This window comes from Sphaerulina musiva (assembly GCF_000320565.1).
Source record: "Sphaerulina musiva SO2202 unplaced genomic scaffold SEPMUscaffold_1, whole genome shotgun sequence".
Taxonomy (NCBI): domain Eukaryota; kingdom Fungi; phylum Ascomycota; class Dothideomycetes; order Mycosphaerellales; family Mycosphaerellaceae; genus Sphaerulina; species Sphaerulina musiva.
Genome location: NW_016017383.1, coordinates 4,266,157 through 4,290,593, shown reverse-complemented (window position 1 = coordinate 4,290,593; position 24,437 = coordinate 4,266,157). Strand labels below are relative to the sequence as shown.

Below are 24,437 nucleotides of genomic sequence, written 5' to 3'. Positions count from 1 at the left end.
CACGAATGGCGAGGTCGGATCCACCGTTGCTCACGTTGCCGGCCAAACATCGCCTATCACGCTGCGTAGCATCTCTCAAGACGATTACCAGTAGAGTTGACTATTGCTCGCTGGACATTCATTTCGACTTGCTGTGCAGCACCAAATATCGAGGAAGCCTGCGATAATTCTTGATTGGTGATTTTCGACGCTCCCACTGTCTTCACCATGTCCTCGTCGCCGTCGACAGCCGACCACGAGAAGAAAGCCTATCATGACTCGTCTATGGTGGAACCGGAATTGGCCATCGGGCAGGTCGCAGACTATGGGGAAGACAATGAGGTCTTTCGCAAAGATGGAGAGGTCAACTTCCGTACAGTCGAATGGCAGTATGTTACCCTGTCATCATTCCGTCTTTTTCGAAATACAGCATTCATTGACTTGGTGTGTTTCCTTTTGCTATCACAGGAGGGCTTCGGTCATCTTCCTGAAAGTCATCTTCGCAACTGGTGTCTTGAGCATCCCGACTGCGATGGTCAGTCTCGGAGCAGTGGGCGGCGCCTTCAATGTGATAGGGTGGGGAGCTTTGAAGTGAGTGATTCTGCAAAACCGCCTGGTGATTGTGTGTCGGAGAGAGAAAGGGAGAGAGAGAGAAAGAGCACTATGTTCGCTGACAGGCTGAGAAAAGCACATACACAGCTATCATTCAAGGTGCGTAAATACTTGCCTTGATTGGCAATGTTCGAATCCAGTGGCTGACATATGGAATACAGGTGATTTCCGCAATAATCATAATAAATGTCATTCGATCGCCGATATGGCCCATGAGGTTGGCGGAGTCTGGCTCAGGGAACTCTGCGGGGCCCTCTTCATCATCGCATATGTCCTTTGCTCCGGTTCTGGAATCTTGGGCGTCTCGATCGGTCTCAACGCGCTTTCTACACATGCAACTTGCACGGTCGTGTTCTCATTCGCTGCCACTGTCGTGGTGATTGCGTGTGCATCTGTGAGGAAGTTCCATCAAATTGGCTGGTTGACCTGGGCTGGTTTTCTTTCCATCTTTGTTGCGGTCTTCATTATTGTGGTGGCTGTTACGCAGAGGGATCGACCTGCTGCAGCGCCTGCTACTGGAGATTTCGATTTGGGCTATTATGTTGTGCCGGAAGGTGTTACATTTGCCGCTGGGGTGGTGGCTAGCTGTACAATCTTTGTGAGCTCTGCTGGCGAGTTTATCTTGAGAGTCTTCGGCGGGGGAGAGAGAACTTGTGCTGACTGGTGGTGACAGGTACATCGGCGTTTCTTCCTGTTATCAGTGAGATGTGAGTTGGTCATTGTTCTCGAAAGGCCGAGTTTGAGGAAGGTCGCCTGCTGATAGTCGAAACAGGAAGAACCCAAGAGACTATCGCAAGGCTGTATATGTGTGCATGGGCCTCGTCACGGCCGCATATCTGTCATTCTCTCTAGTGGTGTATCGATGGTGCGGGCAGTGGGTTGCGAGTCCTTCTCTTGGCTCTGCTGGACAGACAGTAAGGTCACCTGTTCGGGCCTACCACGTCCATGGCTAACTATGTTCTACAGATCAAGATGGTTGGTACGACATGGAAACTTATACATTTCTTTCACACTGAGTCTCTGGGAGTACAGCTAACTTATAGTATAGCTTACGGGGTCGGTCTTATCGGCCTGATCGTGAGCGCATGCTTATATCTGCACGTAGCGTCGAAATATGTCTTCGTGCGCATCCTGCGCAACAGTCGGCATCTGCAGGCGAACACTCTGACACACTGGATAACCTGGCTTGGCTGCACCACTGGACTTGGCTTGTTATCATGGATCCTGGCTGAAGCGATTCCGATTTTCAACTACCTCATCGCGCTGACAGGCAGCTTGTGCTTTGCTCCCATCGCTGTGGCGCTGCCCGGCTGGCTTTGGTTGCACGACCATAAGCTGTGGTATAAGGGAACCGCTCGACAGAAGCTGGTAAGTAAATCCACGTGCGCAGACTTCAGCTGTGCTTGATGTCTCGATACACTTGAGCCAGTCACGGCGACAAGCTTGAAAAGGCTCTCTATATCTGGACGCTCGAAGTCATTTGCTGACCTTCTACTCCTCACTTCTAGGCATATGGATTCCATTGCTTCTTGATCCCGCTTGGTCTGTTCTTCTTGGTCGCAGGGACTTATGGAGTCATTGAGGAGATCGTGGCCGCGTATGCCGATGGATTGATTGGTTCGTTTATCCTGGAAAACTCTCATTATTTTTGCGTCTCTAATGATCGATCTAGGATCCGCATTCTCTTGTGCTGACAACAGTGGCTCTACATAATATGAACAGGGGAATTTGCGATGTAGTCCCGTCGATGGTCGGTAGCTATGCGAAATCATAAGGACTAACACCCTCTGACCGAGGGCAGACTCATAAACGATGCACTGCATGCTTGCTACTAGATAGATGTCTTGAGATCACCCAACTCATATACATGCCTCGAGGGCGCGTATTACGTTCGGTATGTTTTTCCATGAAAACTGCGCATGTTGCTGGCAACTTTCGGGCAGGCAATTTTGTAGGAATGGCGTGCAGTTCTGGTACTGCGGATGTGTCGCAAGTCGGTGCCGCAGTAGGTAGTTCTATAGCTCATTGGCGTCTAATGATCTGGTCTGGTCAACTGGTCTGGTGGAGCGGGACAAGCCCAGCTACGGAGATATCTCGGGAGTCAGTGGCCGACGCACCCATAGAACTCTACCTTACCTACCAGATCCTACCAGCCCTAAGGTACCCATCTAGCTTCACTTTCACCCATCGCCGCGCCACCTGACAAACGTGCAACAGCTTGTCACCAGCCTTCTGCCGCCAGTGCCATTCAGAATGGCGTCAACAGTCAAGTCCATGGCGCCAGCGATGGAAGCGCTCAAGCTGACACGGCCGAACCTCTCTCGCCGCTCGATGGCTGTCCTGCAAAACTCACGATACCCCGAACTCTTCGCAACGCAACGGAAATTCTCGACAACTCCACAACATGGATTGCCTCGAGGCACAGAGAGCATATTCGGTTCGTCTGCAAGCGCTGGGCCCAGCACGTACTTTCAGCGATCGAGCCTGCCCGCGAACACTGTCGTCAAGTTTGTGCCACAACAGACGGCGTGGATCGTAGAGCGGATGGGGAAATTCAGCCGCATACTCCAGCCTGGACTCGCCATCCTCGTACCAGTCATCGATCGCATAGCTTATGTCAAAAGCTTGAAAGAGAACGCTATGGAGATCCCGTCTCAGAGTGCCATCACCGCGGACAACGTCACATTGGGCATAGATGGTGTTCTATACACGCGAGTAATGGACCCATACAAGGCCAGCTACGGCGTGGAAGATGCCGACTATGCCATCTCGCAATTGGCGCAGACGACGATGCGAAGTGAGATTGGTCAACTTACGCTCGATCATGTCCTGAAGGAAAGAGCAGCATTGAACACGAACATCACACAGGCTATCAATGAGGCTGCGGCCGATTGGGGTGTGAGATGTCTGCGGTACGAGATTAGGGACATTCATGCACCTGGGCCTGTGGTGGAAGCAATGCACAGACAGGTGACAGCAGAACGTAGCAAGCGTGCCGAGATTCTTGAATCTGAAGGTCAAAGACAGTCCGCTATCAATATTGCCGAAGGACGAAAGCAAAGCGTTATTCTGGCGTCTGAAGCCATTCGAGCAGAACAAATCAACGCAGCGTCTGGTGAGGCTGAAGCTATCGAGCTCAAAGCTAATGCTACGGCACGTGGGATCGATGCTGTGGCGAAGAGCTTGACCGAGGGTAAGCAGGCTGCACAAGGAGCGGTGTCTCTTTCTGTGGCCGAGAAATACGTCGAAGCATTTGGGAAGCTGGCCAAGGAAGGCACGTCAGTGGTGGTGCCTGGGAACGTTGGCGATATTGGTGGAATGATTGCAACAGCAATGTCTGTATACGGAAATGTCAGTCAGGCACAAGCGAAAGTCCAAGCACAAAAGCTCATCACGGGAGATGATGCGGGCGATGCCACACAAGCTCAGCCTGAAGACAAGGACTCCATCCAGAAGAGTGTGCTCGAGAGCTTTGAGCGTGCACAAGAACGGCATTGATCGATCACTAGGTACTGTACTTCTTATGTCTGACAGATCGTTCAGATGATGTGGGAAGCGGCGGCAAATTTTTACATATAAAGCGAGAAAGGTAGCACGATTGGGCTCCAACTCAGTGGTATGGCCTACGCATTGTATATATAGTGTACAATCACAACTTTCAATACGAGTGGCCAACGGTCACTCCTCACTACTCTATACCAGGCTGCAGGATCGATCATGATTCATGAGTACGTCCCTGCTCTGAAGCAGACCTCTTGTGCTGTAGGCTTACATGCTCAGAGCATGGTTCCCATGAACCATCAACAAGGTAGTCGTCTAGCGTCCTCGAATCAAGCTGTAGGACTAGGACCATCATCAAACTATCGCATCGTATATCAGGCGGAGGTCGGCACTTGTGGTGCGGTGTGAAGTCAGGAGAGGAAAAACGCCGCCCAGGCCCATGCACAGAACTGACTGAGATATGCGAGCACGTGTGCTCGAATGTCGTGCTTTCTGAGCGGTAGCTACGGGTGATGACCAGGCCCCTGATTCCTGGTCTGGCTTTGTTGCTCCAGATAAATTGGTTGTCAACAGGGAGACGCTGAAGGTTGTGCCTCGAGGCTCGAGGCTCGAGCTGAGGACACTATATTATTGTGCGGGTCACACTGTCACACACAGACCAGGTACAGTAGGGTAGTGAAGGACGGGAGGTTCTCGCGGCACAGACGCTAGCTAGGTTCTAGCTACAGTACGCGCGCGTAGAACCGAACTGCGGCAGCGGCAGGCCGGGTGCAAGCCGCAATGGAAGTCAGGGTCGTTTCTCCTCCTCCTCTAGAACTACATGTACTCTTCTATTGTCATCATTGTCGACACCAGTGCACAGCTCCTTTTCGCCAACACAGTACTGCAACGCACCGTACACGCACCTTCACGCTCGCAATGCAGCACGTGGTCTGCAGGTTCTGTCGCTAACCGGATCCGCTACATTCTCAACGTCGCCGTTGCAACAGATACCCCTTGAGACGACTTTCTCACTTTCGAAACCTGCTCCCTACACCACAGTTCCACTACGAACTCACGACCGCGACACCGACTCGTCTGCTCTTCCATCCGGTCAATGCATGTGAACGCAATCTGGTCGTGACGGTTCCTTGCTAATACTTGTCCAGTGACCGCTGTGCACGTCTTCACCATGGCGTACAACCAGCAGCAACAGCAGCAGCAGCAACAGCCGCCGCAACAGCAGCAGCAGCAGCAGGCTGACAGCCGCAACACAAACCGTCTGCAACTCAACTTTGGCTTCACCAATCCGCCCAATTTCGCCGCTGAGCAAGGCCGTGCCTTCCCTACCACCCCGTCCACGTTCCCGCAACCGTTTCCCAATGCCGCGGGGCAGCAGGAGGTATGGGGCACTCAGCAGAGCACTAGTGGCATAAGCAGTCAGGGCTACTTCTATAACAATAACTCAAACGCGGCATATCAACAGTATCCTGCTGGTGTTTCACCAGGAGCAGGGTACCGCACGCCTGGAGGAGGCTTCAATGACGCCACAAATGGACTTGTCCATCAGTTTCAGCATCAGCACCTCGGAGGAGCAAACTCGCCTCGCTCTGCAAGTCCATACGGCAGACAGCCATCTCCTGCCAACCCTTCGCGGCCACGAACCGCAGGAGACCCCCGTGGCTATCAGAACAGCCACCTTAGCGCACAAATGCCAGCCATGCCGCAGCAGCCGAGTATTTACGACGATGAGCCACCGACAAAGAACCCCGACAAGTACTCGTCTGCTATCACGGAGAGGGTGAAGGTGCAGAAGCTGCTCACACAGGAGTTCTTCAAGGAGAATGTGGAGCGAGCACGCGCTCGCAACGAGCGGTATGTTATCCCCTCACCAATGTGCGAAACTCCTGGCTCGTCGCTAACATCATTGTAGATCCAAAGACCTCGAAATCATTCTGAACAACCCCGATCTTTCCGAGAGCCGCAAAGAGAGGGAGAAGAGCTCCATGCGAAAATCAGAAGCCAACTTTCTGAGATTCCTCCGAACTAGTGAGAAGCCACAAAACTACAACACCTTGAAGATTATTGGCAAGGGCGCTTTCGGTGAGGTCAGACTGGTGCAGAGAAAGCACGATGGAAAGGTCTATGCCCTCAAGTCCCTCATCAAGCAGGAGATGGTATGTCTGCTCTGCCCCTTTCATGCATGTATGCGCGACGAGATGGAACTGACAGAATTGATCTCTAGCACAAGAAAGATCAACTGGCCCACGTTCGCGCCGAGCGTGACATCCTTGCCAACGCAGACAGTCCATGGCTCGTGAAGCTCCACACTTCATTTCAGGACAAGACATTCCTGTACATGTTGATGGAGTTCTTACCAGGAGGAGACTTGATGACCATGCTGATCAAGTATGAGATTTTCTCTGAAGACATCACCCGGTTCTACATGGCCGAGATCGCATTGGCCATTGAGGCCGTACACAAGCTTGGATTCATCCATCGTGATATCAAACCAGACAATATCCTCCTCGACCGTGGCGGACATATCAAGCTCACAGACTTCGGACTCTCGACTGGCTTCTCCAAGGAACACTCGGCTTCATACTACCAGCAACTCATGTCGCAGAACAAGCCGAAATCCCTGGCCCAAAACCGCAATAGTGTTTCAATCGACCAGATCCAACTCACCGTTTCGAATCGCAATCAGATCAATACCTGGCGAAAATCGCGTAGGCAATTGGCTTACTCCACAGTTGGTACACCAGATTATATCGCGCCCGAAATCTTCACTGGAAAGGGTTACGACTTCGGATGCGATTGGTGGAGCGTCGGGACCATCATGTTCGAGTGCTTGGTTGGCTGGCCGCCATTCTGCGCCGAGACTGCTCCCGACACGTATCGAAAGATTGTGGACTGGCCACGCCACCTGCAGTTCCCACCAGATCAGCAACTCGGTCCAGAAGCAGAGCACTTCATTCGCAGTCTGATCTGTGACTCGCAAAACAGACTGGGACGTGTTCACGGCGCGCAGGAGCTCAAGGCCCACCCGTTCTTCCACGGAGTCAATTGGGATGGGTTGCGAAAGATCCGAGCTCCATTTGAGCCCAAGTTGCAAAGCAATATCGATACTCAGTACTTCCCGATTGACGAAATCCCACAGGTGGACAACTCTGCAACGCTGCATGCTCAGACAGCGGCGATGGGCGGCGACGACTCGACGCTGTCGCTGCCCTTCATCGGCTACACTTACAAGCGCTTTGACGCTTTCCGGGGCAGCTGAGAGACTTGTGACCAAATGGACGGCGACGAAGATACGAAATGTGGCATATCACGGCAGTAGTTTCATGCAGGCGGCATGTGTAACGTTCCTAGACGGATGAGGGCGCATTCCATTTTCATGAAAGAGGCATATGGCGAATGAGGCATTGCAAAATTCGTGCTACTGCGCCGGTCGCGTGCAAACACGTGGGTGGCGAGTCCAAGCGACTTTTCGGGCATAAGAGGGACGTTCAGGCTGCTAGACAAGCCTGTCAAGACGCACTGAGATGTTGACTTCTCTGCGCAAGCGAAGATAGCTCAATGCATTCAATGATCTTCCAGTATCCACCATTCACGATCCCTCTGGCGTGACGAACTCATCGTAGACTCTTACGGCGTTTGCCGTCACTGGTGTTGATGGGAAACATTATCAAGGATTTCCTGCCATCATTCAGGTGATATGATGCCCTCTTGTGACCAGAATATCCCAGTGCCACCCCAGTGCAAGTACGCCATGAGCGCAATCTTCCCGAACTTTTCCACAGCCAAGTTGTAGCTTCGAAGAACTTCGATAGCAAAAGTAAAGAGGCTTGTCTTGAATGCCTGTCTCCTCGCGCCTGCCACGACTGCGCTGCTTTCATTCATGTATACCTCATCGCGCCTCGAACTGAATCATTCTGTGTCGCAATCACATTAGTGAACATGCACTTTCTCCGTCATCATCATCACCATCTTTCTCATTTACCTATTCGTGCGCTCCTTGTACAGAACACGGTAGCCGCACTCTTTGCACCGAATGGGGTCGCCCTTCTTCAAGATGACCTTGGTATCGCAGTCACCGCAGAGGTAGTTGACGGGTTTCGAGGTATCTTCGAAGGTGCTGCCGCCTGTGATGTTGAAGCCGCCTTGAGAGGTGTTGGCGCCGGGGTTGGTGGTGTTTTGCTGGCCACTGAGGGCGGGCGGGGTGTACTGTTCGCGCGACATGGTGCGGTGAGGAGGAGGGGTGTTTGGCTTGTTGTTGGTGCTGTTGTTGATTGTGAGTGCCTGACAGTTAAAGCGAGAGCGAGTGCAAGCAAACTAGGGTCTTGGCTGTAGCATGTGATCGCTAGAAGCGAGAAGTGAGTGCTGCTGGAGGGGCAATCAAGAAAAGAAGAGACATCTCCGACGTCGGCAAGTGGCTTTGTCATTACATCCCGCGCGATTGGACGGGATGGTGGATTCTAGATTAGAAGTCTTCAGGTTGTACGTGATTTATTGATCAACCCTTCTGATATATCTCCCGCTCACTCGACTCCTGGTCTCCATCCTTCTTACCCTCACACATGTGTCCTAGCAGAGGCTGTGGAACATGTCGGCCATTCTCTCCGCCGACGACCTGAACGATTTCATCAACCCGGGAGTTGCGTGCATCAAGCCCGTCGAGACTCTTCCCAAGCAGCAGCCACCAGCAGACGACGCAAATGCCAACCCATACGAGGTCACCACCGAGGAGAAAGTCAACTCGGGCACCATTGCGCCGCCCGCGCAGATCTCGCTGACGGACTGCCTGGCGTGCTCGGGATGCGTTACCAGTGCAGAGGCGATTTTGGTATCGTTGCAGAGCCATGCTGAAGTCCTCGATACACTGGACAAGTATCATGAGATGAAAGTGCCAGGAGACGAGTCGAGCGCTCCATGTACACACACGAAGAATGTCGAGTCGGATACATGCTGTGGCAACGGCAAGATCTTTGTGGCAAGCATCAGCCCGCAGGCAAGAGCGAGTTTAGCTGCGACATACAACGTCTCGGAGAGGGATGCAGGTTACATGGTCAGTCAGCTTCTGAGTGGTCCTCATGGCGTGAAGAGTGCGGGAAAGCACAACTCTGGTTTCGCATGGGTGGTAGACACGAACGCAATGCGAGAGGCTAGTCTCGTAGCGGCTGCAGATGAGGTTGATCAGTTGCAAGATGGCCAGAAAAAACCCATCATCACATCTGCTTGTCCAGGATGGATTTGCTACGCGGAAAAGACACATTCACATATCCTGCCGCACCTGAGCAGGCTCAAATCGCCCCAGGCTTTGACTGGAGTACTGATCAAGTCTGTCCTCGCAAAGAAGTACGGCATTGATCCAAAGAATGTGTGGCATTTGGCGATTATGCCATGTTTCGACAAGAAGTTGGAGGCCTCTCGGAGCGAGCTTACTTCGCACACGTGGCATGGCGAGACTGGGGATGCAGTGCGCGATGTGGACTGCGTCATCACAGCACGAGAACTGCTCATGCTCGCCGAAAGTCGAGATATCAGCTTCCCTGGGCTGCCCAAGCACCCAGTGACGGATCTGGCTCCCTTCCCCGAGCCACGGGTGAACGAATTTCTGTTCGGGCGGTCAAGAGGACAGAAGAGGAAACGAGAGGACGCCACTTCTATCGGAACTTCTGGGGGATATCTCTGGCATGTGTTGAAGACTCAACAAACTCACCATCCCGGCTCGCACATCAAAGTGCAACGAGGACGTAATCAGGACGTTTCCGAGTACAGCGTCGTTAATGCTGACGGCCTTGCAGTGTTCAAAGCAGCTCGTTACTACGGCTTTCGTAATATACAAAATCTCGTTCGTAAACTCAAACCTGCCAAAGCAAGTCGAATGCCTGGTGCATCATCTACGGGACGTAGAGTTGGAGGCACCAGGCGTCCAGGAGGTGCCACCAAAGCTGGTGATGACTCGCAAGACTACGCATATGTGGAAGTCATGGCATGTCCTGGAGGATGTACGAATGGCGGAGGACAAATCAAAGTCGGAGACGTGGCCACATTGCGTCAGGTTGGCGGTGGCACAGGCATTGAAAATGGCGGTTCTCAAGAAATGATTCCTGCCCAGCGAGAATGGCTGGCCAAGGTTGACGAAGCCTATTGGAGCGGCGGAACCAGCGTCAGTGATTCGGATCACGAAGCTGATGATCAGCAATCACCGGCACGAGATTCTGTCATGTCTGGCGTTGACGATGACAATGACTGCGACGTAATTGATGGGATCAATCGTCGTCAGGTCCACGACATGATGGACCACTGGGCAGCAATCACTGGCGTGGAACTGGACACGCTTCTGACGACTACGTATAGAGTGGTAGAAAGTGATGTCGGGAAGGCCAAACCCGGAGGAGATGTGGAGCGTGTGAATGCTTTGGCTGCCGCGGCAGGAGGAGGATGGTAGAGTCCATTTACCTCAGGTACCTTATCTATCCTTCGCCAGCTCATAGTTGGTATCAACAAGTATTGCAGCATTCATCAGCGCGCAATCCAAAAAACCTATTCTTCAATCTCAACGCACGCTGTTTTCAGCGACATTCATGAAACTAATCATCCCCTTCTCATCTCATAGCAGTGCTGCCTAAGGGGCAGAATGTACTTTTATCCGTCTTCAAGGAAGAAGGTATTGCAACAGGTGCGAGTAAAAAGAAAGCATGATTCAAGACGCCATAGGGTACCTGTATCCCAATAGACCCGGCTTCAATGATCCGTGTTCTCGAATTGCTTGTTCTTCAAGTAGGTAGAACTTCAAACTTCAAACGCGCAGACGGAGAATATCTCCGAGGGGTTTGAATCTTGTTTAAAACTCAAACTTGGGGAGACTGATATCACTCTTTACCATCTCGCAGCCTTCTTTTCCAAAAATTGTGCTCCGAAATCTCCGCGATTCCAGCGTCTGATATCCTTTCCACAGGCTTCCCATAATTTGGAATTCAGCTCCCTTCGCTTTTGGACTTCCTGCGCACGGATCTGGGCGGCATTCGGACTTCTGGTTTTGAGTATTCCTCTCGCGGGAGGAGGAGTGCCGAAAGTTTGTGGATGGAAAAAGCTGTTCTCAGTGTCCATGAAGCTTGAATCTGGGTGCTGGTGCTGCTGAGGTTCAAGTCGTTTTGATATATCGAAGATGCCCCGACCGCCGCGATCGTGGGGTCTTTTCGGAGGAGACATGGTTGGAGTAGTGGCTAGTGGTTGCTGATTGAGATTAGGGGGTGTGACCATTGATGGCGTTCCGCTCGTTGCAGGAGGTAGAGCAGCAGCAGCATCGCGGCTGCTCTCGGCTCGATATCTTGGTGCTGGCCTGGATTGTGATTTGCTAGGACTCTTGGACGGACTTTTGCGTGGACTAGGTGGGTACTCGGGTTCCATTGCATCTTCGCCATCCATCTCGTCGGAAGAAGTATCGCCATCGTCTTGCTCGGGCATCGTCAGCTCTCCTAAAGGTACTGGGGCGCCGCGTGGACGACGGGGCGTCCGGGTTGCTACTACTGTGGTAGGTTTCGTGGGTGAACGAGCTGTATCATTCTCTTGGTCTGCATCCAACATCTCCGAATCGGCATCGTCGCTGTCGCTGTCGTGAGTTGGCCTGGGTATAGGTGGGGCTCTGCTCGTGCCAAACACATCGTCGTCGCCAACTTGACGCACAAATGGTTGGCTAGGAGGTGGTGCCATGACAGGAGCTGCCGTTGGGGGTTGCCGTGATCTCCGGACAGGTGCATTCCCTGGTGAGGTATCGGCTCTCCTTGTGCCTCGTACTTTTGCAATTGTCCGCCGACGTCTTGCAGGGAGCTCGAGACGGACCATGGAGTCATGCACTTCACTCTCTCCATCACTCCCAGCATTGTCTTCCTGTCCTCTGTTCTGCGCTTCTCTCACCGCTGCTGCCAGTGAGGCTGGTATCGCTGCGTGTATCCTTGTCATGAGCTCCGCTCTCTGTGCGAACAGTCCATAGTCTCGCTGAATCAGAGCTCCAGCCTCCGCGTTCAGCGCACTGTCCGGGTTGGGCTGGATAAGCAGACAGGATATGGTGACCAGCACATCGCGAAGGGTAAGTTTGCTGTCCCAGTCGCGCTTGATCGTCTCGACGCAGATTTGGCCATTGTCGGAGACATTGGGATGGAATATCTTGGTCCCTAGGATTGCATTGGGAGGAGACTGCGGATAGTTGTTTGGGATCGTGAGATGTAGCTTCCACACGCCAGCTGCGAACGGAGTGTGTGTCGGTCCAGCGAGGAGCACGTCGAGGCGTGTGAGATCGTCGGTGTGTGCAGCGGCGGGCGCGAAGAGGTAATTGACTGGCAGCGAGGTATGGAGCTCGGCGTGGTCGGCCGCCAGGCGGCGCAGTGTTTTGGAATTCATGTCGTGTGTTCTGATGCTGGTGCTGTCCCAATGCCTAAGGTATGGTTCTGTTGTGTGTAAGTTGATGCTCGCTGTATTTCACGCTGGCGCATTCCGGTGTGTAAAGCTGTTGTGGTCGTGGCAAGTGGGAGACGTGTAGCGTTGACGATCTTCGCGCGAACTTCGTGTTTCGCCAAAGAGAGAGACAGCGGAGTAAGGTAGCTGCAGTCTGGGGAACAACAAACAACAGCAGTCCATCAATGATTCATCAACAGCATGCTTCATTACTTCGTATACTTAATTAATTATGCTCTGAACAACCTCAGCTACCTTATGGTGACAATATCTGTCTCTTCCCGGCTGGTACCCGTGTTTATGCCGCTATTGTCGTCAAAGCCGCAAAGCGTTCATGCGGCCCCCGCCCAGACGCTGTCCTGCCTCGTAGAACTAACTACATGTACCTTACCCTCCACCCTCTGAACTCCATTGCCTTGCATCCAAAACCAAGCCCATGCCATGTCATGTCACATATCCACTCGCGCTTCGGAAAACTTGCTGCTCAAGAATCCACCTTGATCTCTGGTGCTTGAGTGCTCGCTGCCACTGACGCTTCGCTTTGTTGCGGCATTTGCGGCGCCGGCACTTGCTTTTCTGGCTCTGGCGTCTGCTCTCGTCGGGCTACCTCCGTTGCCTTTGGCATAGCTCCCAGCTCTGCGCCCCGTCCGCTATCTCCCCTCTTCCTACCTGTGAGAGTATGCCATGCGCCGCTCCTGGGAGGGTTCTCGAAGCTACCGTTGGGCCTGTTGGAATGGTCCCCTACACCGTCCACCATGCGCGCAAATATCCCGCGCTTCTTTTGAGGCTGCGGCTTGGGGTCGTCGATGTCCACGTCCTCAAATTTATCCTCCTCCTGTGTCTGCGGGACTTGCAATGGTCGGTGGAATGAGTTGGACATGCGCGGTGGTGGGAGAAAGGTCCTGCTATCGAGCGATGCGCGCGGCCTACTTTCCGCCTGTATGACGGGTGATCTTGCCGAGATATCCTGCGCGTGGGTTAGCTGCGATCCCTCTTCTACGCTCGCATGTTTAGGTACGCACGAATGATCTGCGATACGAGTCGAATGATTCCCGAGAGATGTTAAATTGCTCATTCTCGTTGAAGGCGCATTTGTGCAGCGACGATGACGTCGTCGATCTCGACGCTGTCGTTCCACCCCAGAACGACTTTTTCTCGGTCGGCGACGGGGGCATGAACACGCCGGAGTCGTTGATCTCTGCGACGTTGGTTAGCGGTTGAGATCCATAGACCGAAGCCACGCACAGCCAGACTCACCACTTAATTTGTACTCGACGGGTTTCTTGGTGTCCACATCGAATTGCTTGGTGCTGCTGCTGCTACTCGTGGGCTTGTCGTTGGCCAGCGGCGTGGGGGCCGGCCGCACATTTTCGTCCTGCTTGCGGAATGGATTCTTGATGATAGCCATGTTGTCGATCTGCCCGATATTGCCGATATGCTACAGTGGTAGTATGTCTTTTATTCTCACATGCGGGAGGGTGGATTGTAGAAGAGTAGAAGATGTGCGATCGAGAGGACTAATCATGTAGAGGTAGGTAGGTACATGTAGTTCTTCCTTGGACCCTGCGAGCCTGCACGAAGGGGACCTATAGTGGGAAGGGTAGTGGGTGTGGTATGCGGACGGGCAGTGCAACCGGGACACAACGTTCGTCTTTTGTGGGTAAAACTAAAAGTAGCAGGTCTCAAACAACGGGCACCACTCCTACCCTTCTACTATGTACCCTCCTACCTTCTTATGATGCAGCCCAACAGCCACCGATCGCACGGAAGCACGGGAATTGTGCATCTACTGATGAGTCTAGTACTGTGATACGTCGGTACAGCGAATGGTGGGCGACGGCCGTCCACTTCCGCGTTCCCGTCTTGCAACGGCTGTATGTCCGCTGTAGGTGGTACGCAGGGTGGTAGTGAGAGTGGTCAGTGTACATACCTAGGTAGTCATACTACATAAGGTACCTCCTACTAGGAGGTACCAGGTAGGAGGTACCGTTAGTACCTCTCAGGTATCAGGCTCTTACTCACTCGACACTCGAGACTCGAGAGAGAGAGGTGCGAGCCTTGCGAGGTGCAGGCGAGGGGCTGCTTATCGTAGCTAATCAGCCTCGGCACCCTGAACTTCCGCCGGGCAATGACATCAGCTGCACTCCACCCTGGATGCGTTACATGTACTGTACTGTGGAGGTACTGTACCTAAGGTACACAAGTCCAGTCGGGCAGTGCCATTATGATCCCATATTCCCATCTCAGCACTACACATATTTACTAGGAGGTGTAGTTATGTACCTACTACTACATGTAATTCTGTACTCTCCTCCCTGACACGTACATGTACCTCCCATTCATCGCCGCCATGCAGACCGTTGGAGGGGAGGTAGGAGGTAGAAGGTGCAGCCTGTGATATTTACCTCACCTTACTCATCAATTCTTGCCAGAACTGAGAAGACAATCAGTATCACGTCCGCCGAGCACGCACATGGATCGTGCAAGTACCTGTTTCAGAATTTGGCGCTAATGGTTGCAAGCGGCTTCCTATCGCCCAATTCGACTGTGTGCTGTATACTGTTCAACTAGCAATAGAGGTATCCATATCCACGGGAACCTCGTCGGACTCCATATTCTTCACCGGGACGTTGGTGCCTCAGGGATCACTTCTTCTTGCGAAGAAGCCAGTCAATCTCGCGCTTCCGCCTGCACCTCAGTCGCGGTCTCCTGTCCGACAACGCCACATGTGAGACCGTGAATTTGGCTGCTATGGCCACCCCAACCGTCCTGTCTGCAAAGGCTACTGCGCTGGACAGTTCGAAAAAGCACAAGCACGCCTCCGCTCGCGACGTAGGCTTCAACAGCGACAACAACACCACTGCAAACAGGCAGCTGCCGAGCAAGAACCACGTCCGACTGCAAGCGCAAGAGCCACTCTCCTCCTCGGTCGGAGCTGGCGCCCACGAGGGATCCGATGGAGAAGAAGACGCAGAGGAAGACGAAGAAGACGACGACGACGACGACGACGAAAAATCATTCTACGACGACATCTTAGATGGTGTTGACTTGGATCCTTATGTCAATGGTACTACACGCTTGCATGCTTCCACCTGCACTAACGAAACTGACCATATCCCAGATGGAAGCATGGACATAGACGAGCGCGAGATCACAGCCCTTCTCAGCTATCTGCGAGAAAAAGGCCCGAAAGCATTCTTTGAAGAAGCTCTTGGAGAGAGACAGTACCCTCCGCGACTCCTCGGTATTGCTTTCGGCATCAAACCAACCCTTCCCGTGAACGATGAGACCTTCCTTCGTCTACTGGGACATGCTGTGACTCGTGCGTTTTACAAGCGAAAGAAATTAACGCAATACAACACAGTGGACGACGCCGCCCGATTGATCAAGGAAAGTCACAAGATTATTGTGATTACTGGTGCAGGCATATCTACATCTCTGGGTATCCCCGACTTCAGGTCAAAAGGCACGGGCTTCTACGACAAGGTAGCAGCACGTGGCTACAGTGAGCCACAAGACGTGTTCGATATATACGAGTTCGACCGCGATCCAACCCTCTTCTACGACTTGGCCGGCGACATTCTTCCCGATCAAAAGTTGGGTGTGACCCCAACGCATGCCTTCATCAAGCTGTTGCAAGATAAAGGACAGCTTCGGAGAAACTATACTCAGAACATCGACGACCTTGAGAGTCTGGCAGGTATATCGAGAGACAAGACTATGTACGTTGCCTAGCCTCCATTAATTGAGTGTCTTGTATACGGAACTGACTCTGCTCAATGGCGAAGACAATGCCACGGTAGTTTTGCAACAGCAAGCTGCCGAAAGTGCAAAACCAAAGTAGACGGCAAAGCAATCTTTCCGGACATTCGCGCACAACGGGTAGCCCACTGCCAGAAATGTATTGCAGATCTGAAGAAGGCCAAACCTACTGCCAAACAACATCATCAACGAAGATTTGATAGCGACGACGAAGATGAAGACGACAGCATCCCCGAACCAGGTGTCATGAAACCAGACATCACCTTCTTCGGCGAACAGCTGCCAGATACTTTCTTCCATCGCTTTACCAAACATGACTCGAAAATCACAGACCTTGTGATTGTGATTGGAACATCGCTCAAAGTGGCGCCGGTTTCTGAGATGCCACATCATTTCAATCGCAACACACCGCACATTTACATCTCCATGGAACCGATCAAGCATGTTGAATTCGACATTCAACTCCTGGGGAAAAGTGATGATGTCGTCGTGGAATTATGCCGCCGAGCGGGCTGGAATTTGAAGCATGAGAAGGTGCCAAAGGATCTGCAGCTGGAGATTGTGCCAGAATCGGATGAGCACCCACGTGGGCACGTGTGGAAGGTACAACCAGCAGGGACATCTCGGCCAGTGACAGAGGAGGAGAAGCACCAGAAAGTGGTACCAAATGTGAAAGAGGTTGGGGTTGCTCATGCAGGTTCGAAGGAAGGAAAGAACAAGCAGCAGCAACATCCTCGCACCGAAGGATACGGCTCTGAGCACGTGAAGCTACAGAAGAAAAGACCTGCGTCTATGGTCATGGTGAGCGAGCGAAGCAAAAAGGTCAACGAGGTCATTGATTCGTCGGACTGAGGAGACCGGCGAGAGGAGATTGTACAGGGCAGACGACGGCAATCGGTATGAGATTACGAAGGGACGTGAAAGGATGAACAAAGTTGCATCGACTTGTAGCGTCGACCAATGCTTTTGGGTTGATACCTTAGATACCTTAATTGTGATATGTGTCTGCTTCGCAGCCAGACAGAGTTGCTCATGATTACCGTAGCAAAAGCTAGAGGTGTTCGGAATGCGAAGAGACTGAACTGATGAGCCATTCTGCGCATTGCAGCACGTACCGTACCTTACCTACCAGGTATACGTACTTGCCTCGTACCAATATTCGATGAGATCTGACATGGATAGAAATTCTGTAACTGTACATATAGCTAGCACTCTGTATCAGTAGATTCTACCTGTACATTCGTACATACTGACGTATAGGTATACATGCATACGGTATGTAGCACAAAAGAATAGATGTTATATGTATTCGCCTCTATGGGCTACTACTACTACTAGGGTTCCTCCTCATCTATAGGCACATCATAGTCATAACCAGAAAAAAAAACTACCAGCTACCTGGTACATGTAGACACATGGTAGGTACATAGCTGTCAAGAGCAAAAGGAAAGCACATTCAAGGTCCGCCTGGGGATCGAACCCAGAATCTCCTGATATGATTTGAAGGAATCGTAGTCAGACGCCTTACCATTGGGCCAACGGACCTATTGTTGTATGCTTTGATGAGTGGTGTTGTTCTGGGCTGTATATGATAGTTTGGTAAACTAGCAAGCTAGCTGAACCGGGAGCTGAATAGAGACTTGTTGCTTGCTTTTTTTTTCTTCTCGTGTGGGGCCGATTAGTGGGCCGAATTGGGACCGTGGCATGCAAGACCACCACGGCACCACGAACCCTTCAGCTCTCGTCCATGGATCATGTATGTCTGCTTGCTGCGTCATATTACTGACGGCGTGGTTACGAAGGGTCGATATTGGTATACTGTGCTATCCATGAGTCGGTCCGTCAGGCTGTCCATCCGTTGACCAGCTATGAAAATGGTTCGGAACGAACAGGACTAGCGACGATGAGATAGCCCAAAGAGGGTCCATAAACTGCGGCGAAGACTATGCTGGGTACTGCCTTGTGTGTATCTGAGTCGGATGGCGCCGCAGAGGAGAGTAGCCAGATCGTAATACTGTGAAAAGGTAGCTAGCTTGCTGTTTATGTTGAAGATATTGATGTTGCAGCCTTGTGTCCGGCGGCATCAATGCCAGGCTGTCACACAAGCAACCAATGACCAGTATTATATGCGAAGCATAGGCTAACGCTTTATTATCGTATGGTATCACGCTGCAACCATCACTTTCGAGCTGAGACGGCGCGACAGATACTCCAAGCCGTCTCGATGTTGCGTTCGCTTAGAGCATAAAATTCAAGCTTGCTCGAGCAGGCGAGCCTTGAACGTAGGGATCGGATGAGAAAGCGAGATTGCGATTTTCTCCCAGAAGGTCCAGTTCACGCATCTGTCTGAAGTGACAGAGGTGATGGCGATTCGAGCATGTCTTTCTGATGATTCAGACAAATGAGGAAGCACTTCAGGTAGTCCTGTCGCGAAAGATCTCAGATACATCAAGGAGGGCCATCCTTATACACGCCTGGCCAAGGTGGTAGAGGGCAGGTTCTGTCAACCTGAGAGGATGTGCTAGCCGCGCTGTTACTACGCACAGATAGCGAAGGTCCAGCTGGAAAAAAAATAGATGGATCGATCGCAGTCAGGAATGGTATCACCTCCACCCGCCAACCCGTCCATCATCCCACCTCGACTTCCTCTCCCTCCTCAAGAAGGCCACTTTCCTCGCATCTTTCGTCCTCTTGACAAACTCGGTCACTTCCCGCTCACTAGCCACACCATCCTCTTCGAGCCAACTCTCCTCCAAGCCCCTTAACAACAGCTCTTGTTCTTGCACACTGGCATTCAATCGCTGATATAGCGCCTGAGGACTAAAGTCCCTCAACGCAGCTTCCGTTTCTGAGATCTTGCTGCGATGCTGTTGTTCCATTGCACGGAGAGCTAGAAGACGGGATTGCGTGCGCTCGCGTAAGTCGGAGAGGCGGGATTCGGTGTCCAACAGCTTCGAGGCGGCGGCGAGATTGGCTTGGAGCAAGGGAGGGAGGTGTTGTTCGGCGAGAGGGATGGATGGATGCGTTGTATGGGGACTACTCAAGAGGGCAGCTTGGAAGCTCTGACTGTTGAGGATGTCTTGAAGGTCGTTGACACTGGCATGCGGCTCAGTATGGATTGGGCAGACTTGTCTCCCTCACACTACATACGACTTGTCCTTGAGCATCTCGGGCAGCCAGTGGTCTTCGACAGGCGGTATGGGAGGGTGCAATTGCTGCTGCTGCTCCTCCTGCTGCTGGTTCTGGTTCTGGTACTGGAATTGTGATTGTGGCTGTGACTGCGGGCGGTAGTTATGGCTACCATCGAGCTCCGATGGTTCATGATGGCCGGGGGGTGGGGGTGGAAGAGGCGGCGCTCCGCCTTGTCCCAACGGGGTGCCAGGTCCCGACTGCTGCTTGGGCGGCGGAGGCGGAGGTGTCGACGCGTAGTATGACATGCTTCCTCCTGTGTGCGTCAAGGAGAGCAGATGTACATGTATTCCAAAGATGGTTGCCGCTCAGATGGTAGAAGTAGACTAGTAGAACAAGCTCCAGGTGTCTGTCATGTGCTTGGCTTGTGCTCTCTCTTCACTTCCATTAATTGACCTCATCTCACTCTCTATGCATCGCAGGAATCACGACGATGAGTGCGCCGCCAAAGAAGGGCTGGGGCTCGCTGGCGGGCAACCTCCTCTCCAATCTCGAGAACCGTCTGGACACTCTGCTCGCCGATGAGCAGCAGGCTTCTGCCGCCCAGGAAGCACGCGCCGCCGCCCAGTCAAAGACAAACACGTCCTCTTCCGCCACCACCGCCGCCGCCGTCTCCACCAGCTCCAACAAGCTCGCTGCGAATGGCGCGGCTCCTCCATCGCGAGATGCTTCAAGAACGCGAGTCAACGACCGACTGGCAGAGCGATTAGCCAAAGCGACCGCGTTAAAGACATCGAGACCTGCAACACCTGCGAATGACAGTCCCAGGCCAAGTGAAGAATCGCGGCGTGCTGAAGACGTTCTCGGATCTGTGCCTGACATAGCAGTCCAAGCAGAGGGATCGGCGCTTCCGGAGGTTGTTGACAAGTCAGACAATGTACCCCTCAACAGCGAGGAAGTGACAGGTGGTGCTGTGGTGGATGACCAACCACTCTCTCTGGCAGCTTCCACACTACCCCTCAACCCTGCTCGATTGTCGGGTGATGGCTCGCGACCCTCTGTCGACTTGGCTTCCTCCAGGCCGTCGTTAGATGCTCCCAATGGCACTCACACCCCCAGCGATAGTGCGGCCGACCAGACGAAGGAGGAAATTCAGGCCTACATGGAACGGATCGATGCTCTACAAGCTAAGCTCACCTATCTAGCCAAGGAGACTGTGGCAGCCGCAAAGAAGGCGAATGCTGCTCCTAGTAGCACGAGCCTGGAGAAGCAGCTAGCTGAGAAGGACGAGAAGATTGCATTGCTGATGGAGGAGGGTGAAAAGCTGAGCAAGAACGAGCTGAAGCAGTTGCAGACTATCAAGAAGTTGCGGGCCAAAACTACAGAAGATGACAAGGCCACGGTGGACCTCAAGAAAAAGTTCGAACGTGCGGAGAGGTCTGAGTTGGAACTGAAAATGAGGCTACGGAAGGCAGAGAGTGCCGAACGACAGGCTGGCGAGAAGATGAAGCAGATGGCCATCATTGAATCTCAAGTCGATGAGTTGCGGGTAGATCGTGAGAACGCTGCCGAGCTGATACGAAGCCTTACGACGCAGCTGAAGGAAGCCAATGAAAGAGCTGCTGCTGCAGAGAAAAGCGCAGTGAACAAGGCATCAGAAGTTGACAAGCGAAAGATAGCTGATCTTCAGAACGAGCTGGAGGATGCACAAATCGAAAAGAAGCTAGCTTTGGACCGCGCTGCATCAGAGACCAAAAAGCTACGCGAGGAAGCCGAGCGGCAGCAGGAACGTTTCAGCGTGCGAGAGCTCGAGTTCAAGAGCGAAGTGTCGGGTCTGGAGTCGAGGCTGGAAGCCATGCGTGCAAGAGCGGAGGAAGCTAGCACGACCTCTGGAAGCAACGACGGTGAAGGCAGTATCAAGCTTGTGAGGCAAGTCGAGAGTTTGCAGCAGCAGTATGCGTTGGCCAAAGGCAATTGGGAGACCATTGAAGGATCTCTGAACGCCAGGGTCGCCGCTCTCGAAAGAGAAAGGGACGAGGCTACAAAGCGAGAGACCGATGTCAGGAAGAGAGCACGCGATGCGGGAGTGAAGTCAAGGAAAGCCGAAGAAGAGCTTGAAGGCGCCATGGACAAAATCCAAAGTCTCACGCAGGAAATCGCATCCCAGCAAAAACAGATCAGCGCCCTCCAAGATAAGCTGGAGCAAGCGGAAACAGCCCAAGCCGAGGCGAGGATTGATTTGGACCGCCAGCGCAATACATGGGAAGCTGAGCTTGCCTCGCGACTGGAGGAAGAAAGGCTCAAGCTACGAAAAGAATTGCAGAGCTCTTCACAGTACGGCGGAAGTGTGCAGTCCCCGACAGCGTCTCAATCGCGCAAAATGTCCGACATTACCAGTTTCCGTGGCAAGAATCTCTCCCGCATTGCCTCTCATGATCTCTCTACCCTGCACATTGATCAATACCAACGTCCATCGAGTGCCCATCGTCGATCCCCCATGACGCTTCAGCACTCCACTTCATATTCCGCGCGAAGTGGCGGCAATGGAATCGGGACTCCAACAGAAGCCTCGCCATCCATCAGTAGGCGTGAGTCCATGATGCTCTCGTCGTTCCAACCGCAGTCTGGTAACGACATGCCCCCTACACCCTCGATTGGGATTATCGACAGACTCAGTGAAGTAGGAGGAGTAGGCAACGATAGTAACTCACCCCAACACACCATGGCCGATCTCGTCTCGGATTCTACGGCTGGACCGGGTGCGGGACCTTCAGTACAACTAGTGGAAAGGATGAGTTCTCTGGTGAGAAAACTGGAAAGCGAGAAGGCGAGTTTCAAGGATGAGTTGGAGCGTTTGAAGCAACAAAGAGATGAAGCTCGGGATGAAGTTGTGGGGCTCATGAGGGAGGTGGAAAGTTCGAGGAAGCAGGAGGTGGACGGAGAGGAAATGAGTACCTTGAAGAAGAGATATGAGGCGAGTCTAGAGATGTTGGGGGAGAGGGAGGAAGAGGTGGAAGAGTTGAAGGGGGATGTGGTGGAGCTGAAGAGGATTTACAAGGAACTTGTTGAGACGAAGGTCGGTGGTTGATTGGTCATTCCGTTGATCTACACATATATATATACCTTATCTATCTTTCTGAATACGTGTGGAAGTTATGCTCTACCTCCCTTCTGCTTTTCTGCTCTTTGTGCATGGGTCTTGTATTGCTATTCTTCATGCAGCAGCTGCAAAAAAAAGGTATTGGTTCTGTTGCAAACAGTTCGCCCTCCACTTGGAATCTAGACGCAAGGTAAGTAAATGGATGCCTGGGGAAGAAGAATGAAAGATCACGAGCAGGAGGAGACATATAGTCAAGCAAAGCCACTGTCTATACCTGATTTTTCCCCTTCGAAATTGGAAAATACTAGGTAGGTAGGTACGGTACGGTATTGAAAGGGTATCTGACTGACTAGAATTTCATCTCCCACCTTAGTTGTCGTTTCATTGTTCCTACATACAGATACCTTATATCACGATTCCACTTTCGACTCAAGTCTACTCTGCTGAAAAAATGAGATGAGATGAGATGAAATAGGGCAGGTTCTTAGAGCCACATGCAATCAATCGGTAACCTTTGTTCCTCCTAAGTTAGGTAAGATAGGTAGCAACCTAGGTAAAGTCTTTGAATAAATATCTACCTCGTGTAGGTAAGGTACCTACCTACCTGGTAGGTAAGCAAAGGAGTTTCCGACGAGATTTCGAGTCCAAACAAGTGTAGTATCTGAAATACCTTTTGGAGCATAAGGTAGATACCTAGGTAGGTACCTTATGTGTAAGCTTGTATGAAGTAAAAAAGGACACGAGCTCTAACTTCGCTTATTAGATGGATACCTTGGGATATGAACACCATTTCTTTTTTACGAGCGTTAGAGATTGGGCACCTAGGTACATACTTGAGGTAGACTCGTATCATGTAGATGTAACACCTCCTGTACAGTAGGTACATGCAGTTTGAAAGAAGTCTAGGTTTCGTTCGAGAGGAGAGTAGACATTTGCCCAAATTGGGAGCTGTATCGTAAACAGTGCATGGTACCTAGTACTGGACGGAATACATGTACTTTGTCTGCATCTTGGGGGAAGATGTGATGTTTTTCCGAGAAGTGGCAAAGATTACTACTACCTACTAGGAGATACAGGAGATGCCACCTGCAGTTCGGATTCTTTAGGTCCCTCGATAGGGGCTTAGTACTACCTAAGGTATGCTGATGAAGTTCTCAATCAATAATCAATAGTGGCAGTAAGGTATGTAGGTACAGTACACCTCCTAGTATCGAAAAGCGAACGGGATAAACAGGCTGAAGAGAAGAAGCTGGAGTGCGTGAATCGTGTGATGAACATCGGGCACCACCCAAGTGGATTCATTACCTACATACACCTAATGTACCAGGTACATGTATTGCAGTCGCACCACCCAAGTCCAGCTCATCGGGAACCGTACTGTACCTACCTCCCCCTCCCGAGGAAGAGGTTACCCGCGCCCTGGACTCGGTTGCCAGGCAGGCAGGCACGATCACTCCCAAGCCTGCCCAGCCTACCATTTTGGTGTTTGGTATTTGGTGCTTTTTTAGCCCTTGTTCGAAACAAATGAAATGGATACCATACCTGACCTACCTAGCTATGTTACACTGTAACACAGACACACACTCAAGCACACAAGGGTCCTTGGGGGGAACCGTACCTGTACAGTACCTAGACGTCCTGTCGCACTGGGTAAGGTAGTCGGCGGCGGCGAAAAAAAAGGGAAAATAAAAAAGAGATGCTGCTGCTTGATCTTCGCGTGGTTAATGAGCCGGCAATTTAAATTATATCGGTAGAATTTCGACGCGACCCCGTGTCGGATTTGTGACGACTACTACTGTACCTTACCTTACATTTTTATGCAAGGAGTCCAGCCAACAAGGACGAGACGAGACGAACTATTGCTGGCGCAGCAGCGCTCGTGCTGGGCGTGTGGTGATCATGCCTACCAGTATGA

General features: G+C 52.1%; 10 protein-coding genes and 1 non-coding gene across 11 annotated transcripts; 6 read left to right on the top strand and 5 right to left on the bottom strand.

The window, feature by feature from the left end:
• Positions 1-20: 20 nt before the first annotated feature.
• On the top strand, positions 21-2,445 carry SEPMUDRAFT_146705 (uncharacterized protein). Its single transcript, XM_016903811.1, has 10 exons — positions 21-368; positions 448-570; positions 668-690; positions 753-1,202; positions 1,265-1,298; positions 1,364-1,505; positions 1,558-1,570; positions 1,640-1,959; positions 2,100-2,208; positions 2,264-2,445. Exons 1-10 carry the CDS (start codon positions 208-210, stop codon positions 2,302-2,304), a joined length of 1,416 nt encoding a protein of 471 aa, XP_016765863.1. The 5' UTR covers positions 21-207; the 3' UTR covers positions 2,305-2,445.
• A 319-nt stretch (positions 2,446-2,764) lies between these two features.
• On the top strand, positions 2,765-4,472 carry SEPMUDRAFT_146704 (Band_7-domain-containing protein). Its single transcript, XM_016903810.1, has one exon. It carries the CDS (start codon positions 2,845-2,847, stop codon positions 4,087-4,089), a length of 1,245 nt encoding a protein of 414 aa, XP_016765862.1. The 5' UTR covers positions 2,765-2,844; the 3' UTR covers positions 4,090-4,472.
• Positions 4,473-5,263: 791 nt separating this feature from the next.
• SEPMUDRAFT_113719 (serine/threonine-protein kinase cot-1) lies at positions 5,264-7,351 on the top strand (the record flags this gene model as incomplete). The annotated part of the gene is made up of 3 exons (XM_016901049.1): positions 5,264-5,946; positions 6,005-6,248; positions 6,317-7,351. The coding sequence occupies 3 exons, from the start codon at positions 5,264-5,266 to the stop codon at positions 7,349-7,351; spliced, it is 1,962 nt and encodes a 653-aa protein (XP_016765861.1).
• Positions 7,352-7,981: 630 nt separating this feature from the next.
• On the bottom strand, positions 7,982-8,313 carry SEPMUDRAFT_138403 (metallothionein-I transcription activator; the record flags this gene model as incomplete). The annotated part of the gene is made up of 2 exons (XM_016902877.1): positions 7,982-8,006; positions 8,075-8,313. The coding sequence occupies 2 exons, from the start codon at positions 8,311-8,313 to the stop codon at positions 7,982-7,984; spliced, it is 264 nt and encodes an 87-aa protein (XP_016765860.1).
• Positions 8,314-8,627: 314 nt separating this feature from the next.
• Positions 8,628-12,360, top strand: SEPMUDRAFT_146703 (iron hydrogenase). The gene has a single exon (XM_016903809.1). It carries the CDS (start codon positions 8,678-8,680, stop codon positions 10,523-10,525), a length of 1,848 nt encoding a protein of 615 aa, XP_016765859.1. The 5' UTR covers positions 8,628-8,677; the 3' UTR covers positions 10,526-12,360.
• On the bottom strand, positions 8,629-12,477 carry SEPMUDRAFT_58444 (uncharacterized protein; the record flags this gene model as incomplete). Its single annotated transcript, XM_016909466.1, has 1 exon — positions 8,629-12,477. The coding sequence occupies one exon, from the start codon at positions 12,475-12,477 to the stop codon at positions 10,957-10,959; it is 1,521 nt and encodes a 506-aa protein (XP_016766147.1). The 3' UTR covers positions 8,629-10,956.
• A 253-nt stretch (positions 12,478-12,730) lies between these two features.
• On the bottom strand, positions 12,731-14,202 carry SEPMUDRAFT_146702 (uncharacterized protein). Its single transcript, XM_016903808.1, has 3 exons — positions 13,789-14,202; positions 13,554-13,729; positions 12,731-13,498 (listed from the first exon to the last, which is right to left on the bottom strand). Exons 1-3 carry the CDS (start codon positions 13,937-13,939, stop codon positions 13,016-13,018), a joined length of 810 nt encoding a protein of 269 aa, XP_016765858.1. The 5' UTR covers positions 13,940-14,202; the 3' UTR covers positions 12,731-13,015.
• A 759-nt stretch (positions 14,203-14,961) lies between these two features.
• On the top strand, positions 14,962-17,380 carry SEPMUDRAFT_146700 (SIR2-domain-containing protein). The gene is made up of 3 exons (XM_016903807.1): positions 14,962-15,598; positions 15,653-16,253; positions 16,320-17,380. The coding sequence occupies exons 1-3, from the start codon at positions 15,283-15,285 to the stop codon at positions 17,143-17,145; spliced, it is 1,743 nt and encodes a 580-aa protein (XP_016765857.1). The 5' UTR covers positions 14,962-15,282; the 3' UTR covers positions 17,146-17,380.
• Positions 17,381-17,752: 372 nt separating this feature from the next.
• SEPMUDRAFT_t2 lies at positions 17,753-17,838 on the bottom strand. The gene has a single exon. It is a non-coding gene; the product is annotated as a tRNA-Arg (tRNA).
• A 41-nt stretch (positions 17,839-17,879) lies between these two features.
• SEPMUDRAFT_78302 (uncharacterized protein) lies at positions 17,880-19,538 on the bottom strand. The gene is made up of 2 exons (XM_016910190.1): positions 19,444-19,538; positions 17,880-19,389 (listed from the first exon to the last, which is right to left on the bottom strand). Exons 1-2 carry the CDS (start codon positions 19,458-19,460, stop codon positions 18,897-18,899), a joined length of 510 nt encoding a protein of 169 aa, XP_016765856.1. The 5' UTR covers positions 19,461-19,538; the 3' UTR covers positions 17,880-18,896.
• A 340-nt stretch (positions 19,539-19,878) lies between these two features.
• On the top strand, positions 19,879-22,569 carry SEPMUDRAFT_146699 (uncharacterized protein). Its single transcript, XM_016903806.1, has one exon. The coding sequence runs from the start codon at positions 19,916-19,918 to the stop codon at positions 22,508-22,510; it is 2,595 nt and encodes an 864-aa protein (XP_016765855.1). The 5' UTR covers positions 19,879-19,915; the 3' UTR covers positions 22,511-22,569.
• The last annotated feature ends 1,868 nt before the right edge of the window (positions 22,570-24,437 follow it).

Excerpts from the sequence above, each read along its gene's own strand:
- SEPMUDRAFT_146705 (XM_016903811.1), top strand. The coding sequence starts at position 208 with ATGTCCTCGTCGCCGTCGACAGCCGACCACGAGAAGAAAGCCTATCAT. Across the intron at positions 1,299-1,363 it reads CTTCCTGTTATCAGTGAGAT|GAAGAACCCAAGAGACTATC; the intron begins GTGAGTTGGTCA and ends TAGTCGAAACAG. Across the intron at positions 1,960-2,099 it reads GAACCGCTCGACAGAAGCTG|GCATATGGATTCCATTGCTT; the intron begins GTAAGTAAATCC and ends CCTCACTTCTAG.
- SEPMUDRAFT_146704 (XM_016903810.1), top strand. The coding sequence starts at position 2,845 with ATGGCGTCAACAGTCAAGTCCATGGCGCCAGCGATGGAAGCGCTCAAG.
- SEPMUDRAFT_146703 (XM_016903809.1), top strand. The coding sequence starts at position 8,678 with ATGTCGGCCATTCTCTCCGCCGACGACCTGAACGATTTCATCAACCCG.
- SEPMUDRAFT_146702 (XM_016903808.1), bottom strand. The coding sequence starts at position 13,939 with ATGGCTATCATCAAGAATCCATTCCGCAAGCAGGACGAAAATGTGCGG. Across the intron at positions 13,730-13,788 it reads CGTCGAGTACAAATTAAGTG|AGATCAACGACTCCGGCGTG; the intron begins GTGAGTCTGGCT and ends CCAACGTCGCAG. Across the intron at positions 13,499-13,553 it reads ACTCGTATCGCAGATCATTC|GATATCTCGGCAAGATCACC; the intron begins GTGCGTACCTAA and ends ACCCACGCGCAG.
- SEPMUDRAFT_146700 (XM_016903807.1), top strand. The coding sequence starts at position 15,283 with ATGGCCACCCCAACCGTCCTGTCTGCAAAGGCTACTGCGCTGGACAGT. Across the intron at positions 15,599-15,652 it reads CTTGGATCCTTATGTCAATG|ATGGAAGCATGGACATAGAC; the intron begins GTACTACACGCT and ends ACCATATCCCAG. Across the intron at positions 16,254-16,319 it reads ATATCGAGAGACAAGACTAT|ACAATGCCACGGTAGTTTTG; the intron begins GTACGTTGCCTA and ends TCAATGGCGAAG.
- SEPMUDRAFT_146699 (XM_016903806.1), top strand. The coding sequence starts at position 19,916 with ATGAGTGCGCCGCCAAAGAAGGGCTGGGGCTCGCTGGCGGGCAACCTC.